The sequence below is a fragment of the Mugil cephalus genome, chromosome 21 (genome assembly GCF_022458985.1).
Source record: "Mugil cephalus isolate CIBA_MC_2020 chromosome 21, CIBA_Mcephalus_1.1, whole genome shotgun sequence".
NCBI lineage: Eukaryota > Metazoa > Chordata > Actinopteri > Mugiliformes > Mugilidae > Mugil > Mugil cephalus.
The window spans coordinates 20,059,291-20,074,896 of NC_061790.1; the positions used below are offsets into that span (position 1 = coordinate 20,059,291).

General features: G+C 39.6%; 1 protein-coding gene across 2 annotated transcripts; it reads left to right on the top strand.

The window, feature by feature from the left end:
- Window positions 1-8,468: 8,468 nt before the first annotated feature.
- traf3ip2a (TRAF3 interacting protein 2a) lies at window positions 8,469-13,521 on the top strand. Of its 2 annotated transcripts, none has more exons than XM_047573098.1 (10): window positions 8,469-8,529; window positions 8,973-9,021; window positions 9,114-9,617; window positions 10,520-10,643; window positions 10,756-10,925; window positions 11,009-11,097; window positions 11,187-11,255; window positions 11,350-11,454; window positions 11,594-11,668; window positions 12,440-13,521. In XM_047573098.1, exons 2-10 carry the CDS (start codon window positions 9,006-9,008, stop codon window positions 12,584-12,586), a joined length of 1,299 nt encoding a protein of 432 aa, XP_047429054.1. In that variant the 5' UTR covers window positions 8,469-8,529; window positions 8,973-9,005; the 3' UTR covers window positions 12,587-13,521. The 2 variants fall into 2 exon arrangements, with proteins under 2 accessions (XP_047429054.1, XP_047429053.1); XM_047573097.1 differs by lacking the exon at window positions 8,469-8,529 and adding an exon at window positions 8,763-8,796.
- The last annotated feature ends 2,085 nt before the right edge of the window (window positions 13,522-15,606 follow it).

Here is a 15,606-nt window from a genome sequence, read left to right on the forward strand (position 1 = left end):
TGCTCTCCTGAGCGCTTTCCTTAATTTTGTTTTCCTCTGAGTTATGTGTTCCTTATATTCCATGACTCTTGTAACTTCATCCTCCAAGTCATCCGTCTTTGTCTCCTCTTCGATTTCCCATCAAGTTTATCCAAACATTCTTCTATTAACAGCAGCTGTTCCGTGAACTCCTCAAGCAAAACAGGATCCGGTGATTCCTTACTGAGTTCATCGTCCACTTATTATCTTCGTTGTAGATGCACAGATTGAAGTTCTTTTCTTTTTTAGACGGTCAGACATTCTTTTATTTCTTCTTTCTTGTCATACTTCTGAGACTTTTCATCTCTTCATTCCCCCTCTCACGGGTTACAGCACCAAATGTTGCATGACATAATTCAATTTCAAATGAAGACAGACAGATAGTTCTTTTTCTTGGGTTTTACTTCGATTTCACACACACACATAAAATCAATGGCAAGTATTTGTAAACTTTTAAACCACGCCCCATGATTTAAATTATTGTTTCTGGCAGCCTTGTCTAATCTAATTTGTGTTATTTTGTTCAAAAGTCGATTCTTGGCTTCAGGATGTACTCAGTGAAGATTCAGTTCATTCATATGTCAATGATGCTCTTCTGTTAGCAGCGCACCATGTTGCTGATGTAACATCAGTGTTGTGGTTGTTACTGAAGGTTTTAAGGTATTTTAATTGTGTGTAGACAGATACTGGATTATTTGGCCTTTGCCTATTTCTTGGTGGAAAGTCTGATCAAGATGGTGGCCCTTGGTGCTTGGTCATGATGGAAGTTACCTCAGCAGCAAGTGGAACAAGATGGATGTGTTAATCATCTCTGTTGAGTTAGTATTCCACAATGGTTAATGACATTTTTTTTTGTCTCAAGACAAGTAACTGCAGTCAATGTTAGAATAGCACTAACCGGTTCTCAGTTTAAGTATAAAGTTCTGTACAAAGCCAACAAGATTTTTAGGTTAAAAAATGAAAAACTGAAAGTTTTTCTAAAATACTTCTTTTTGTTTCTGCAAATGTCCCCTCAGAGTCTTGTATTATTTACTGAGAATCTTCAGCATTGATGCAAACATGTCAGGCATTCAAGCCGCTTCGAGTGATGACCAGATTTCCAAGTAAGTTGACATTTGAACATCAACTAGAGCCCTGGATTTCATTGTAATAATACAGTCAATACGGCTGAGTGACTCATTTTAATGCAGAACGTGAAATCATACATTTCATTTGTTCATTTGAAATGAAATTGTTGGACTAGGTCTCCAAATAATGTTTAGTTTAATAACCGACAAAGTTGTATGCTTCATTATAACAAAAGCAATAGACAAGGTAAAAACTAATCAAACTCTGCTCTTGTATGGTGCAACAAACCAAACAAAAGAAGCAACAATGGTGAGCTGAGAGAGAGAGAAGCTAAGCAGAAGGCCGTCATTTACAACCTCTGGATAGCCCAGACCACACGGGCAGGCAGCAGTACGACACTCCCACTCTACCCCTTAACCACTCCCCGTACCTGCAACAGACCGCAGAGGTAAACAGGTAGGCAGAGTGGGAGGGATCATCACAGTTTTACCAGTTTGTTTGATTAACTGTATGTTTATACAAATGGACAATACAGAATTTGTGTTCATTGCGATGGAACAGCAAGGTCTGCTAACTGAGCTTTAAACTTTCAGGTTCTTAAATAACCTTGTAAATGTCTAGCACGAGAACAGATAAACAGAATAAAACATAAAAACAGAAATAACTGAGACACTTGCCTATAAGAGTCGCAGTGTAAATCTAACATTTTCAAAACACAATGACATACGTGTGTTGATGTAGAGACCTAATGTCTTTTCTCCCATGTTCCTTCTTCAACCTTTCAAAAATTCCAACCCCTGGATGCTTCTTTATTTCATTCCATTTATGATACTGAGCTTCTTCCTCCTGGACATGTTTATTGGCGTGTTGGAGGAGACCTACCAGCAATGTCGGCAAGAGCAACGCCAAGGAAACCAAGAGTTGGGAGAAGGAGGATTGCAAAGCCAGCACCAGGGTTAGGAAAATGGATGGGTAGTTGGGTCAAACAAGACTGATTAGTTTATACGAGCAGTGGCTCATCATTAGCCTGTGTCGGTGTGAGTACAGGCTGTATAAACATGGACACCATGTCCCCATTTCCTTGTACTAGCCCAACTGACGATAGTTTCCTGGGGATTTAGGCTGTGCCATATTCTGTATGCTAAGAACGATTCGAGTGGATCCACAACTGTTTTAGAGGCTCAAAGGAGACGTACAAAATATCAGGAAAGTGGTCATAATGCCGTGTGAGTCTGTATAAATGTCTTCCATACAGATGAACAGGTCTGTTCTCGATTCAGTTGATGTTGAGTCCCAGAAAATGGGAGCAGAACAAAAACAACATATAATCTGTGCACAGAGAAACAATGAAACTTAAGTCCGTACATTCAGATCCAACCTGAGAAATCAGATCACAATGAGACTTCACATGTGTCTCCAGCCAGCACTTCAGATCTGATCTGGGCCTCTGAATGTAAATAAATGCAGACATTATTTGGTGCGCAGTAAAATCGTCTAACATCTGCTGTCTATTTCTACCTGCTGCTGTATCAAACCCATCAACACTGTGTTCACCATGAAGTCTCTGTCTGTCCTGGCAACAGGTGGTCATTCATGTGAGCCAGGTCACAGGGACTGCGGTCAGATGTGTCCCAGAGTTGTGGTCTGAGACCAGATCACTGAAACGTGTCCTCGGTGCATCCTGCATGTGTCCACACCTGTACTTTATGCTGGTTATTTGCGATCAGAATCAGAAAAAGCAAAAAAACAGACAAAGCAAACTTTAGCTGTGGCTTATTAAAAAGTCACATCCACTACATTCTTTTAACATACCTTGTTCAGTTGATGTTGACCACTTTGGTTTATCATCACTGATAATGTAGGAGGAATAGGTTTGAAAAACCCATAAATCATGGCTTCTGTCATGGAAGACGTGTTTTTTTTTGTGGACCTTGGAGTCACAAGCAGGACAGAGGAACTGAGTTCCTGAGGGAACACAGTCCAGGCAACGGACCACAGCGTTGCCAGCTTTGCACTGCTGACAACAATGGTCTAGAACAGTCTCTGCAGCCAATTTGCAGTTCGAGAGCTCTGGCATTGCAGCTCTGCAGTCAACTGTCTTTGGGTCCATGCAGACATAGTGGGTGTCTCTTCCACTTCAGTTGAGGCAGGGACAGTGACTGAGGACAACAGGTCTCTTAACAATGAAGACATTGGTCTAAATGAACAAAACATACGTGATGTGTTTCAATAAAATAAAAGTGATTTTCTGCATGACTTTGTCACTGCATGCATCAGTTATATGGGCACTACAGTACACTACAGTTGTACAGTTGTAGTAGTAGTACAATATTCAAATACCTATATTTTACAATTTAAAACTAAAATAGTAATGATGACTATGTAAGACGTCATAATTCAATATGCATACCAAGATTTGGTACCTCTTGAGGAATTTCAGCGGCGTGTCCTCAACTCTTGGGAGCTTGGGAGCTGGAAGGTTTAACTGTAAACACAAAATGTTGCGATGTAAGAACTCTAACTGCTGACCAACAGCATTAAAAACTGTGAACAACAGTATAACTGTTATATTTTACTGACCTGATCGATTCTTCCTCACGTGTTGCGGTATGATGTTCCCATTCCAGTCCCGCTTCTTCCAGGTAACCTTGAAGTCTGCAGCCCTCTTTTGCTTCCTTTTCTTTGGGGGATAAAAGTAAAAAAACAAAAAATTCAAAACAAAACTGGGGTAATATATTTGCCTTTACACACCCACACCACCCATGCATTCTCACATGTTCAGCCCTAACCCACACAGACACACAACACACACATAGTACACACTTTACGGATGTACACAAATTTTCTTAAATCTGTGTAAATCTGCAAAAGCATGGAAGAACTTGGAAGAAACAGTCTAATTAATGAAGCGCTCGACATTTCTGGCTTTTACAAAGCGACACAAAGGAAGCATTTTTTAGGGGTGGCAATAAAGCAGAGGCCAGAGTGAGTCAGTGACGCTTGAATGCAGTGAAGTGATGACGTAGTGGCCGCAGTCATGTTAGTGACTCCAGCATCCCGCCTCTCTGACCTCCTAGGATAATCACTTTTTATCAGCAAAATCTGTGAAATCAGGTATGAAAAAAGGTTAACTGTTAACCAGCAGCAGCGGCTTTAGTGAATCGGTAGACAACCGGGAAGATTGTAGATGAAGAGTCCTGCAACATACCACGGTCAACTAAACTAGTTTATTCATTACTTGGATACTGGTTGTATCTATAAACCAAATCAAAGCTGGGTGAAACAGATGAGGCCAACCAAATTTTCTTCAACTTGTTTACTGAGCAGAAGCTAAATTTAATTAGCTCCCCATTAACTTATGCACCTACAGTTTAAGCCTCACTCGGATGTAAAGTGCACTCATAGCAAGTCTGTCTTTGTGCCAAATGATCGTGCTCGTCCCTTCGCCATAGCCTCACCCCAAAGCTGGAAAAGCTTAACCTTCGCAATCAGATGCTCCTCCTCTGTAACCACCTTCAAGGCCTATCTTAAAACTTTTATGTTACTTTTATGACAAAAGACTGTGTGTGTGTGTGTGTGTGTGTGTGTGTGTGTGTGTGTGTGTGTGTGTGTGTGTGTGTGTGGTCATGTAGCATCCTCAAAAATATTCTGCAGTTAAAAGGAGTAACCTTAGGTAGGGTATATTAGTATACTGTATATTGTATATTATGTTTGTATTTTATAGGTTAGCCTCTTCTGAAAATGGCTGCAACTTCCAACTAGTGACTGTCTTTTTTTTTTAAAATATAAGAAGACGTCTGAGTAGTTTTCTTGCAGGAAATGGATTCAGCAGCTCCTTAATGTTTTGAATCAATATTGTTAAAAAAAGTGTTGAAATAAACAAATCTAACAACCAGGTTTAAATATGTTTGCCTTCCAGTAATGTGCAGCAGTATATTGTGACATTGCCATTATACTAAAATGCAGAATCTCTTAACACAAACAACATTGAAAAAAGGAAATTTGTAAAAAAAAAAAAAAAAAAAAAAGAAGAAGAAAAAAGCTCATAGTTAAGGCTGGACTGAACCATCCCTTTGGTACTGAGCTCCCTTCCACTAATTTCATCTCTGTTTCTACTCACGCATGTATGTGTGAGACAATTTATGTTTGTTAGTGAAAATCTGCACAAAGGTTGAGCTTTTTCCCTGTGTTTTTCAACTTTTAAAGTCCAAATAAAGCTTAAGCTCAGCACCTGCTCAGCACCAGCATCTTTCTGCAAGGATAGTCAGCAATCGAGTTCTGGACTTTGTTAATCTCTTTATGTTCGAGCTTAAAAGATTTTTTTTATTTCATATGGAAAAATAAGACCCATTACCCGAAGAGATCTGTGATGGTTAAAGACTATAAAAATGGTGGATTGAAAGCTGCTGATTTAGAAGTCATGACTGGTGTATTCACATTGAACTGAATAAAAGCTTATCTGGCACAACCTGATTCTTTATGGTTCCACATACCAAAACGCCTTTTCCAAAGTGTTGGAGGATTAGTATTCTTGTTAAGATTTTCAAATAACTGAACTGCCAATTAAAGTGTGTGACTTTCATAAACAAATACTGCTGTACTGGAAAGTGATCTTCACTCAAGAATTCATACCGCATAGCTCCACCTTGTGGAATAATAGAACCATCACTAATAACAGGAAGACTTTAAACAAGAATGACACGATAAAGTTATATACGTGACTGACTTGTTGGATGCATGTGGAAATTTACTGCAATTTAATGCATTTGTTACAACGTTTAAAATGCTCTTAAAGGGTATTCACTCAAGTCTGTAGAGCTATTCCACTTCCCTTAAAATACACACAGTACATACAATATCCTTACACACTCAAAAGTGTCTGTTGATGAATTGAATTTTGGTAAGAGTAAGTGTAATAACAAAGTACTTGGTAGTGTGTTCAAAGAGAAGCTATTCCACGATAGTCAACAAAAGGTAAGGATCCAAGCAGAAAGTTACACACCTATTGCTTAGATATCACATGTATGGAAAGTAATGGAAAAGATGATAAATGAGAGGTTAAAATATCATGCAGAGACTGAGGAACTGTTAAAAAAAATACCAGAGTGGATTTAGAAAAGGACGAAGTACAACAGACCCATCCATGTGTCCTGAAAATGAAACCCAGAAGGCTTATGTGAATAGCGCAACAGTGCAATAAGATACTTTTGGATGTTGAGAAAGCCAACATGACATGATATGGAAAAAAAAAAGCCTATGATCAAATTACATCAAATGGGAGTAAAGGGAGGAATATATAGGTGGATAAAGAATTTCTTATCTGATAGGAAGCTATCAGTCAGAATTGGGACAGAGTATAGGCCCAAGTATTGTGTGGAAAATGGAACTCCTCAAGGGAGTATGGTGAATCCAATTTTACTTTCAATTATGATAAATAATGTTTTTAGTTGTGTGGACAGGTCTACTGGCGTAGTATTATTTACAGATGATGGGGTAATGTGGAGAAAGGGGGAGAAATATAGACTTTATTGAAAGGAAATTGAAAGAAACAAAAGGATGGAATCATGGGCACTGGAGTGGGGTTTTAGATTCTTGGTAGCAAAGACAAAAACAGTGTGTTTCACAGAAAAGAATATTCAGAACCAGACTAATCTAACACTGTATGGAGAAATCATAAGAGTAGTTTTCCTTAAAGGTACAGATAGAGAAAATTGTTGAAAAATGTAAAAAGGGTATTAAGTATTGTAAGATGTGTGAGGGGAAGGGAATGGGGAGCGAAGAGATTGTCTCTGAGAACAATTTATATTGGAATGATCTGAGCGGTCCTTGATTATGAATGTGTGATATACCAGTCTGCATCAGCTACAGTACACCAAAAATTGGATAAAAGTCACTATCAGGTCTAGAGACTCTTGAGACTTTGTTGTAGGGCACTTTCAACAAACCCAGTGACTGCGTTACTCTACTGCGTTACAGGTAGAGATGAACAAGATGCCACTGAAATCCAGGAGAATTCAGCAAACAATAATGTACTGGGCAAATCTAAAGGGTGACAAAGAAACTCATCCTACTCAGGTGGTGTTGCAGCCTTGTCAAGAGATGAAATAACAACGAAACAGGAGTTTTGGTTGGGAAACACAACATCTGCAATTACTACTACTACTACTGATAAGCCCTTCTGTACCACTCTCTACTGTCCCTTGGATGCTAGAGGAGGCTGCTGTTGACATGTACCTATTACAACAACAAAAAAAAATTAAGTATGGAAAAGAATCTAGTCAGTCTGTTCATCGAACAAACTTATACAGACTACATCAGGATATATACAGATACTGCAAAAACAGAAATGAATTAAGTCATATTGCCTTCATTATTCCAAACCTAAATATAATGGCAAATAAAAGAATAACAACTTTTCAGTATTGATGGGGGAACTGCTAGCTATTCTTTTGACTGCACAGTAGACAGAAAGTACCAAGCCAAATAAAGTGTTAATATTGTCAGACTAGAAAGGAACCCAAAGAGAGCTCAAACTGATTCAGAATCCCCATTGATGCTTAAAAGTTCATTCTTGATCACAGAAACAGTAGTTTAACTAAACACCCCTCATTTCAAGGTCCACTTATCATCTTCTGTAGCAGATTGATGCATGTCATTCTTTATTAACAGATGCACTCTTGGGTCACACTAAATTAACATTAACATGGTGCTGACACAATATGCCTAAACATCTTTATGATTTAATGCTCATGTTAGCACACTGGTGTTAGCATTTAGCTCAAAGCTCCGCTACGTATAGCCTCTAGCCTCTAGCATGAATCTTGTCAATAAGCTTTCTAAAAGTTGGCCTCTATAGCACACCTGGTTGAGAAGAGGTTCCATAAACTAAGGCTACAGCCCTTATGTTGGGGCCTTTTGCTACATGCCTTCTCTTCTCTCTCACCCACTATGGGTGGCTTGTCCACCAATGCTCCCACTGCATGTGTGTGATGTGTGAGCAAATGTGGTGGATGTGTCTGTGACTGTAAAGAGCTTTGAGTACCAATAGCTAGAAAAGTGCTATATAAAATCATGACCAATTACCACTTAGCAAAGGATAAAAACTTAAAAAAAGAACTCATCCTACTCCTGTTCATAATAATTGTACACACGCTGTATATTATATTATTGCACGTTTTCTTTCCTGTACCTTCTGAATGTTTTGCTTCCCTGTGTGTGTCATTAAAATGAGACGTAAAGCGTTCCCAATCAAAGAAACTATTAAACCTGTGTGGTGCGCTACCTGTCTAGCTGAAGGAACAACCTCATTGGCAGGCCTGGACTTACTGCCACGCACCATTTGCATAAACAGGTCACGAGACTTCCAAGCTTTGCATAAGACAGAAAAGGTTTCCTGTTTTCCCCAGAACAGGTTTGTGCTGTGACCGAGGAATAAGGAAAAAGGTAAGTGTGGTGGTGGTTATCTTGTTTGGTTTTTGTCATCTAAAACATGAAAAAGAGAGCACATTGAACACTTTTGAGATAGCTTGTATTTGTTGTCTAAGAATACACACCTAACATAGCTGTAGATCAGTTCTTCTGACCTTTGTACTAGTTTGTCACGATCGCGTTGCATTCCAACCTACCTGTAGAGTTACGTCTACAGTTGCACACGATACAACAAGGAAGACGTGTAAATACTGCCCCCGAGAAGAGTTTACAATGCTTACTGTAATACTTTTACATCTGCTGTTATCTTTGTGTGATTTGAGTAGTTTTACTTTGTTGCTTTTGGCTTTGAAACAGTTGTTCCTTTCATGCCAGTTGTTCCCGTGTGAGGTATTGTTTTTCACACGCCTTTTTATGCTGTCGTGCTTTGTTAAATTCTGTTTTCCTTTTCCCCCCAGCCAAAATCCTGAGACGCTTTCCTCGATGAGAAAATGGAAACTTTCAAAGGTAAGAAACAAAACCTTGTCAGCCTGGTCATTCAAAATGTCCTTCCCAGTGATACACATTTACCCTTTTTTTATTTTGGCTCCTCCTGTCAGAACCATGCCCACATCGGAGCATTCCTGTTGAGGTGGATGAGAGGATGACATCTTCCAGTCTGGACTTTGACTGCCTGCCCCCTTGCAAAGAGTGCAGTGGACATACAGAGACCAGCAAAGGGCCAGAGGGTCATACATGTCAGACTCCTCAGGGGTCGGGGCACAATGTGGACAGGCCCAGACTCCCTGAGAACCAATACAGGTTTGAGCCCAGAGGAGCCTGTTATCCTGCTCAAAAACCTCACATCATGATGCCGTTAGCCGTACCCTCGAGACACATGAGGCCCCCTCACCCTGCAGGTGTTTGGCCTCGTCATCTGAGTGAGCAGGTGCTGCTGTATGAACAGAGCCACATGTCTGAGAACAGTAGAGGCTTTGCGAGCCCTATGAGCGGGCTCAGGTGCCGCTCTATAGAAGAGGTAGAATCCTTGGAGCCTCCTCTGCCCCTCATGTCGGACTGTGGCCTCTTCATTCCACATCGATACCCAGCAGCACATATGCCCGGTCAGTAAGAGATGCATTTCAGTGGCAACATGTCTGGTGTTACTGTCAGGGCACCTAGGAGAAATGAACTACAGTTAATCAAGTAGAGTACTTCTAATTTAAATATTGTAATTTAAATACAACTATATAATTTTTTCTCATTAGATGAAGATTTATTGAAAGCATCTTATATCTTACAACAATAACAGTTTCAAGAAGTCAAATCCCATCAGACAGTTTATCTTAAAAAGTGCTTACATTTAAAAGAGGTAAAGCTTTCTAATAATTCACACACAGTACTTTCTTTTTTCTGTCTTTCTCATGGATTACTTCACAACAGCTCAGATTAAACTTGTGATCCTTTAGAGGACACAGTGGTGTCAGAAAGAAACACATATGAGTGACAGGCTACTACATGGAATGTTCTGAGGACAGTATACGGGTCAGTGTTTTGGGCCACTTTTACTTATTCACTTATTAAGAAAATGATTTCAGTCTAGTACAGAAAGAATTCCTGCACTTCCCCAGTCCTCAAAATAAATAATTAAATAAATAATATTTAAAGGGTCACTCCAAATTACAAATATATATAATATATAATAAGCTGCTTCATTTATGTAGGTCTCATTGGAAACTTTCAGTGTTCCTTAGCTCTTAATTGGCTGTAATTCAGTTTTTGTGAGGATGAAAATAATACATTTTAAGATAGATGTTCAGTATAATATTAGCTTCAGGCAGCAAAAGCCTGTAAATATCATGTACAGGCCTTCAGAAATCTAAATATGTTGGACGAGCAATATGAGTAAACCTGACATCTGTGATACATGAAAGTTGTCTCCCCAATATGTTTGTTAATCTCAACAGCGCTGAATGAGAAACTATCCAAGTGAGGAATGAATGTGTGCTCCTTCATATCTCTGCAGACCCCATGCAGCCGAGTGGCATGTGTGCCTGTTGCCTTCCTGCAAATCAGTTCTGTCACAGTAACGATTTTGGTCACTACAATCATGATCACCCTGCTGGTCCACGCCAAGAGCCACAACACGTGTATGTAATTATGATCTAATCATTTCAGTATTAGACACATAATACTTTCCACGTATGACGTGATTCTGTGATTCTTGTGATTCTGACTGGGTCTGATTATTTCCCTCTCTAGGAATCTCAGGCTGCAGCCTGAAAATGCTCCAGATGATTCCCATGGATCTGTGCCTCGGTGTGTGGCACCTGTAAGAGAGGTCATGCATGAGGTCAGCGTGGATCACTCCTTCCACGCAGGACCAGTCACAAGGGAGGTCAGGAAGACCATTAGCCTGCCCGAGGAGTGCAGTAGGTCACATCAGTGTCTCTAGGCAAACATGTGATGTTTTTTCCCCCATGGTGTGGATGTTTGACTGACTGTTTGTTGACAGGGAATGTTTTCGTCACATACTCAGTGGACACAGCTAAAGAAATAATCCCTTTCATCAAGTTTTTGACAGATCAGGGATTCAAACCATCAGTAAGTCCTGCCCAGTCTGCACTAGCCTTTCTTTCAGAACAACGTTTCAAACAGACATTTACAATCTGGAAACTCTTCCCTCCATCCAGATTGACATCTTTGATAATCCGATCCGAAGAATGGGCATCGCCAAATGGATGGACAGCTTTCTAAACGATGTAAGTCTGCTCAGTCTGAGCACAGAATTCATCATTTAGAAAAGTAGTTTAAAAGTAGTTTTCAAAAAGGTGACTGTAGCATGTCATTGGATAGAAATCGGTGCTCATCATTGTGGTCATCAGCCCCAAGTACAAGGAGGACGTGGAGGGGGATGGAGACGATGAGCACGGCCTGCACACCAAGTACATCCACAATCAGGTGAGTCAGCTGTCAGAACCAGCAGAACTATTTACTTGCAACATCTCCCTCTTGTGGCTTTTCTCTTGATAAAGAATGCATCACCATGAAGTACTGCAGTGAAACCTCATTAACACATTATCTTTTCCCACTGGCACAGATTCAAAATGAGTTCATCCAACAAGGCTGCCTGAACTTCAGACTCGTTCCTGTTTTGTTTCCCAATGCAACTAAGGTGAGAACACTCAGCACACAGCAGATCTGGTTTCTCCCCACAACCTGCACAGGCATGAATGATAGAGTTCCATTAACTGCTTCACCTTAGGGATCTTGTTGTTGTTCGTCCTGGTTCACTCTCACAACTGTAATGAGACACTTGAATAGCACAGATCCATTGTTCTCACTGATCCTCTTCTGTTCTAAAGAGGCAACTTCAATCTCCTCAGTATAATTAAAACTCATGGGAGATGTAGTTGTGTGTGTAATGACTTCCAAGATGTTGCCCAGTGGTATATATTCTTTTCATCCAAAATATAATGATAGATTAGTGTTCCTTACAAATGGATAAGTTTGGACACATTGCATTAAAATGATCAAAAAACACCTTTTGGGGGGGGAAAAAAGACAACATGAACATAAAGCACTGACCAATAGACTCTGCAGTTACCATGCGCATAAGATCAGGCACTTGTTGCTTAAATGTAGACTGATTGTCCATACAACGAGACTGAATGGACACAGGATGAAGAATATGATTACTTCACTGTAACAATTTGTACTTTTAAACAGCACTATAATTTGCATTATCCTTAGTGAAGTTAAAAAACAACAACTTATTGATTTTATGATAGGGATAAAGAGAAACACTCTGTACTGTTAATTACAGCGACGTGAGGGGGAATAAGGTTGAGGTAAAATGTCTAGAACTCAGACTGTCAAATCCAGAGTTTTAGTATAGTCACTCACCGACCACGGATTCAGTGTGAAGCCTCTTTATTCTTTACAGAAACATGTCCCGGCCTGGCTGCAGAGCACCAGGATCTACCGCTGGCCCCTGGACACCCAGGACATTCTGCTGCGTCTACTCAGGGAGGAGCGCTACATCATCCCACAGCGGGGCACCGACCTCACCCTCACTGTTCGTCCTCTCTGATAATATGCAACGTAAAGGAAGTGGTTTGTCTTTGAAAACCAGCAAAGCAGAAAACACTTTAAGAGTGAACAGTACAGTCACCATTACTGTATTTCTAAAAGACATATTTCACTTTGACAGTTGTTGATCATACCACTCAGTCTCCCTCCTTCTGAAAATTGTCATGAACACCATTAGTCAGATGTTGAACCAACATATTAAAAAAAGCTGGTACAAGTGGATTAAATTCAATTCTGCATATTATACTTCTGCTAGGTCTGGTGTTGGGACTGGCTAAGAAGAGCCACTGTTGGTTACTATTTAGGGTAGCAACATTCACGTTCATTTTCTATCCAACTGACTGCTCTTGTTTGGTCGCCTCCAGCTTTAAAGGGAAATATCTCATTATTCAACTATATTCATGAGCTTGCTGACTATCTATGATGTAGAGACAAAACCAAAATGTACAGCTAAAAGAGGCAATAATAAAAAAATAAAAAAAGAAACATAAAGAAAAGAAAACACAATTTAAGTTACAAATGTCACAAAGGGTAATGTCACTAAAATATTGTATGTTATGTTAAAACTGGATCAGTAAATAACAAAAGGATACATTCATAAAAGCCTGTAGTTAATTTTTTCAATATCCTTTTAGTAATTCTCATAACATGTGCCACAATTAACTTTTTATTTTTATGTTATTTTCTTTTGTTTTTTATTAATGAATTTGTAATAGCTTTGCTTTTTTATTATTATTTTTTGACAGAACAATTTATTAATAATTTAACCGAGTATTTACACATTAGTGCGCGTATGTCCTGTAAACATATAGTTTACCAGAAGGTGGCAGCATATCCCAAATAATAACAGTTCTCCCAGCACTTAACGATCTCCTCCTGCCAAATCTCCACATTCTATTTTGATACTTCTTTACAATAAATGCTTTGTTCAACAGATGTCATGATGAGGTTTTTTGATGTGTTATGTGATGTTTTGCATTCTTACTGCTATGGTATAAAAGGAGTTTGTGGGAGTCATAAAGCATCAGTGTGAGAAAAGATCTGTAGAAAGGGCCCAGGAAATCTGACAACAGAAACATCCTGTCCTGTTCGTATGCTACACACAAGTCCCTGATAAGCCAGCAATGTGTGGGACATTTTCAACTGCCAACTTGTGTGTGTGTGTGTGTGTGTGTGTGTGTGTGTGTGTGTGTGTTTTAATTTTTATATACCACACGTGACAGCTAAAGATGATTTACTCACACCAATACATGTGGAGAGAACTATGCTGGTGTCCAGGCTTGTATCAGTTCCTGCACATGGGGGACTTTATGTAAACATATGTGCAGCCAGTACCAATAAATCCACACGTGTGTCACTCAACTTCTTATCTGGTTGGTCCAAATGCAGATGCAATTGTATTGCATCTGCATTATTTTACACATAACAAATGTTTCCTGCCTAATGCAGCAAAAAATAAATAAATAAAAATCTATGAAGTAAAAGAAGACGATGATGGTGATAAGTTGGGACCAGTGCTGGAGATGACAGGAAAATGTTTATTCTTGTCAATTATAGCAAAAGCTGCACATTTCTTAGTTTCTGATCGTGTCTCAATCCTTTTTGAAGGAACCCTGTATACTCTCAGTTCATCAAACACAATCATATACAGTTGCTGTGTTGAGAGCATGTGTAGAAATGTGGAAGTAGTAGACTGATAAATAGAGAAAAAAAACGGAGGTGAAGGGTTACTTTCTTATTTACTGTCTGATTTTAAGATTTTAATCCCAGCTCTTGATCTTCATCATCAGACGTTATTATCATCCAAAGCTGAGCGGAACATAGTTAAAAAGAGATGGATCATCTGAGCAGAAAATTACACTTCCACCATCACTTTCTGAGGCTTTGCTCCCTGTGGGGCCATCAAGACTAAAATGTGTGTAGGTAAAGGCTCCCAGCAAACACCATCATAAACATGGCATATATAACACTTTTGGATTAATTTGATGTTAAATATGTCCCTCAAATGTGCTCATAGACCTCAGGCGTGAAGGCTGGCAAACCTAAGCAGAAGCCTGCAGATTGGTTCATTAAGAGGGCCTCACTCAAGGTCAGCACACACTCCAGCACACAGCAGCAGCCTCTCCATTGAGATGAAAATGCTAATGAAACATTTTTCATCACCCGGGAGTCATTGACTGTGATGTCCCCAGCATGAACCGGACCGAACCAGCTGTTTGAGGAGGGTTATGGCTCTTTCAGTGGAGAGAAGAAAGCAGTGAGCTCAGCACATCCAGCACTGCTGCCTAGCACGTATAGGCTGTTCTAGGAAGCTGAGTGGAATACTGAACAGTATGGAGGCATAAAGGAGGCATAAAGGATTCAGGCACAGTGCTGGTGGAGCATAAACCCACAGTTCTTTGGTGCAACAGAAAATGAAGAAAGTACTAAAAATTTGATTTCCATTACCAGATTATATGCTGAATATTATATTTAAAAGGCTGAAATGCAAACGGAATGAAAAAACTACTATTCCTTCAATAAATATGGAAAGTGATGACAAGGCTCTGTTCACGTCTGTTATTTGATGCTTAAACTCTCATCACAGCTGTAGTCAGATATTTGATGTTTCCTTGCTTTTTGCTTTGGTTTATTCGTGATGTGTTAGACTAGCCATTCTTCTCTTTCCTCCAATCATAGGAAATGTTTCAGCCAGTGAGAAACGTGCTCCTGACTAACGACCAAAGCCTCAGCCTGAACTCTGATTTGATATACCTTGAAACAAGAAACTCTGAGTGTTTTCTTTCAGAACAGGTTATCTGCATTGAGTCAATCAACTCAGACTACCTTCACTCAGAGTTCCGCACTAACTCCACAACTATAAAAACCCATCATCAATGGAGCCCTGATCCGACGAATCACCATGGCAACGATGGCTAGAAGGAAACACTGCTTCTGTAGCAAGAGAGAGACAACAGGCTTGGGAAAACATCTCTACTCGGGTTAATGCGTAAGTTTAATTATAGTCCTATGTGATCTGAA

Coding starts and splice junctions, on each gene's coding strand:
- traf3ip2a (XM_047573098.1), top strand. Junction 9,618..10,519: donor CCCAGCAGCACATATGCCCG/GTCAGTAAGAGA, acceptor ATATCTCTGCAG/ACCCCATGCAGCCGAGTGGC. Junction 10,644..10,755: donor CGCCAAGAGCCACAACACGT/GTATGTAATTAT, acceptor TTCCCTCTCTAG/GAATCTCAGGCTGCAGCCTG.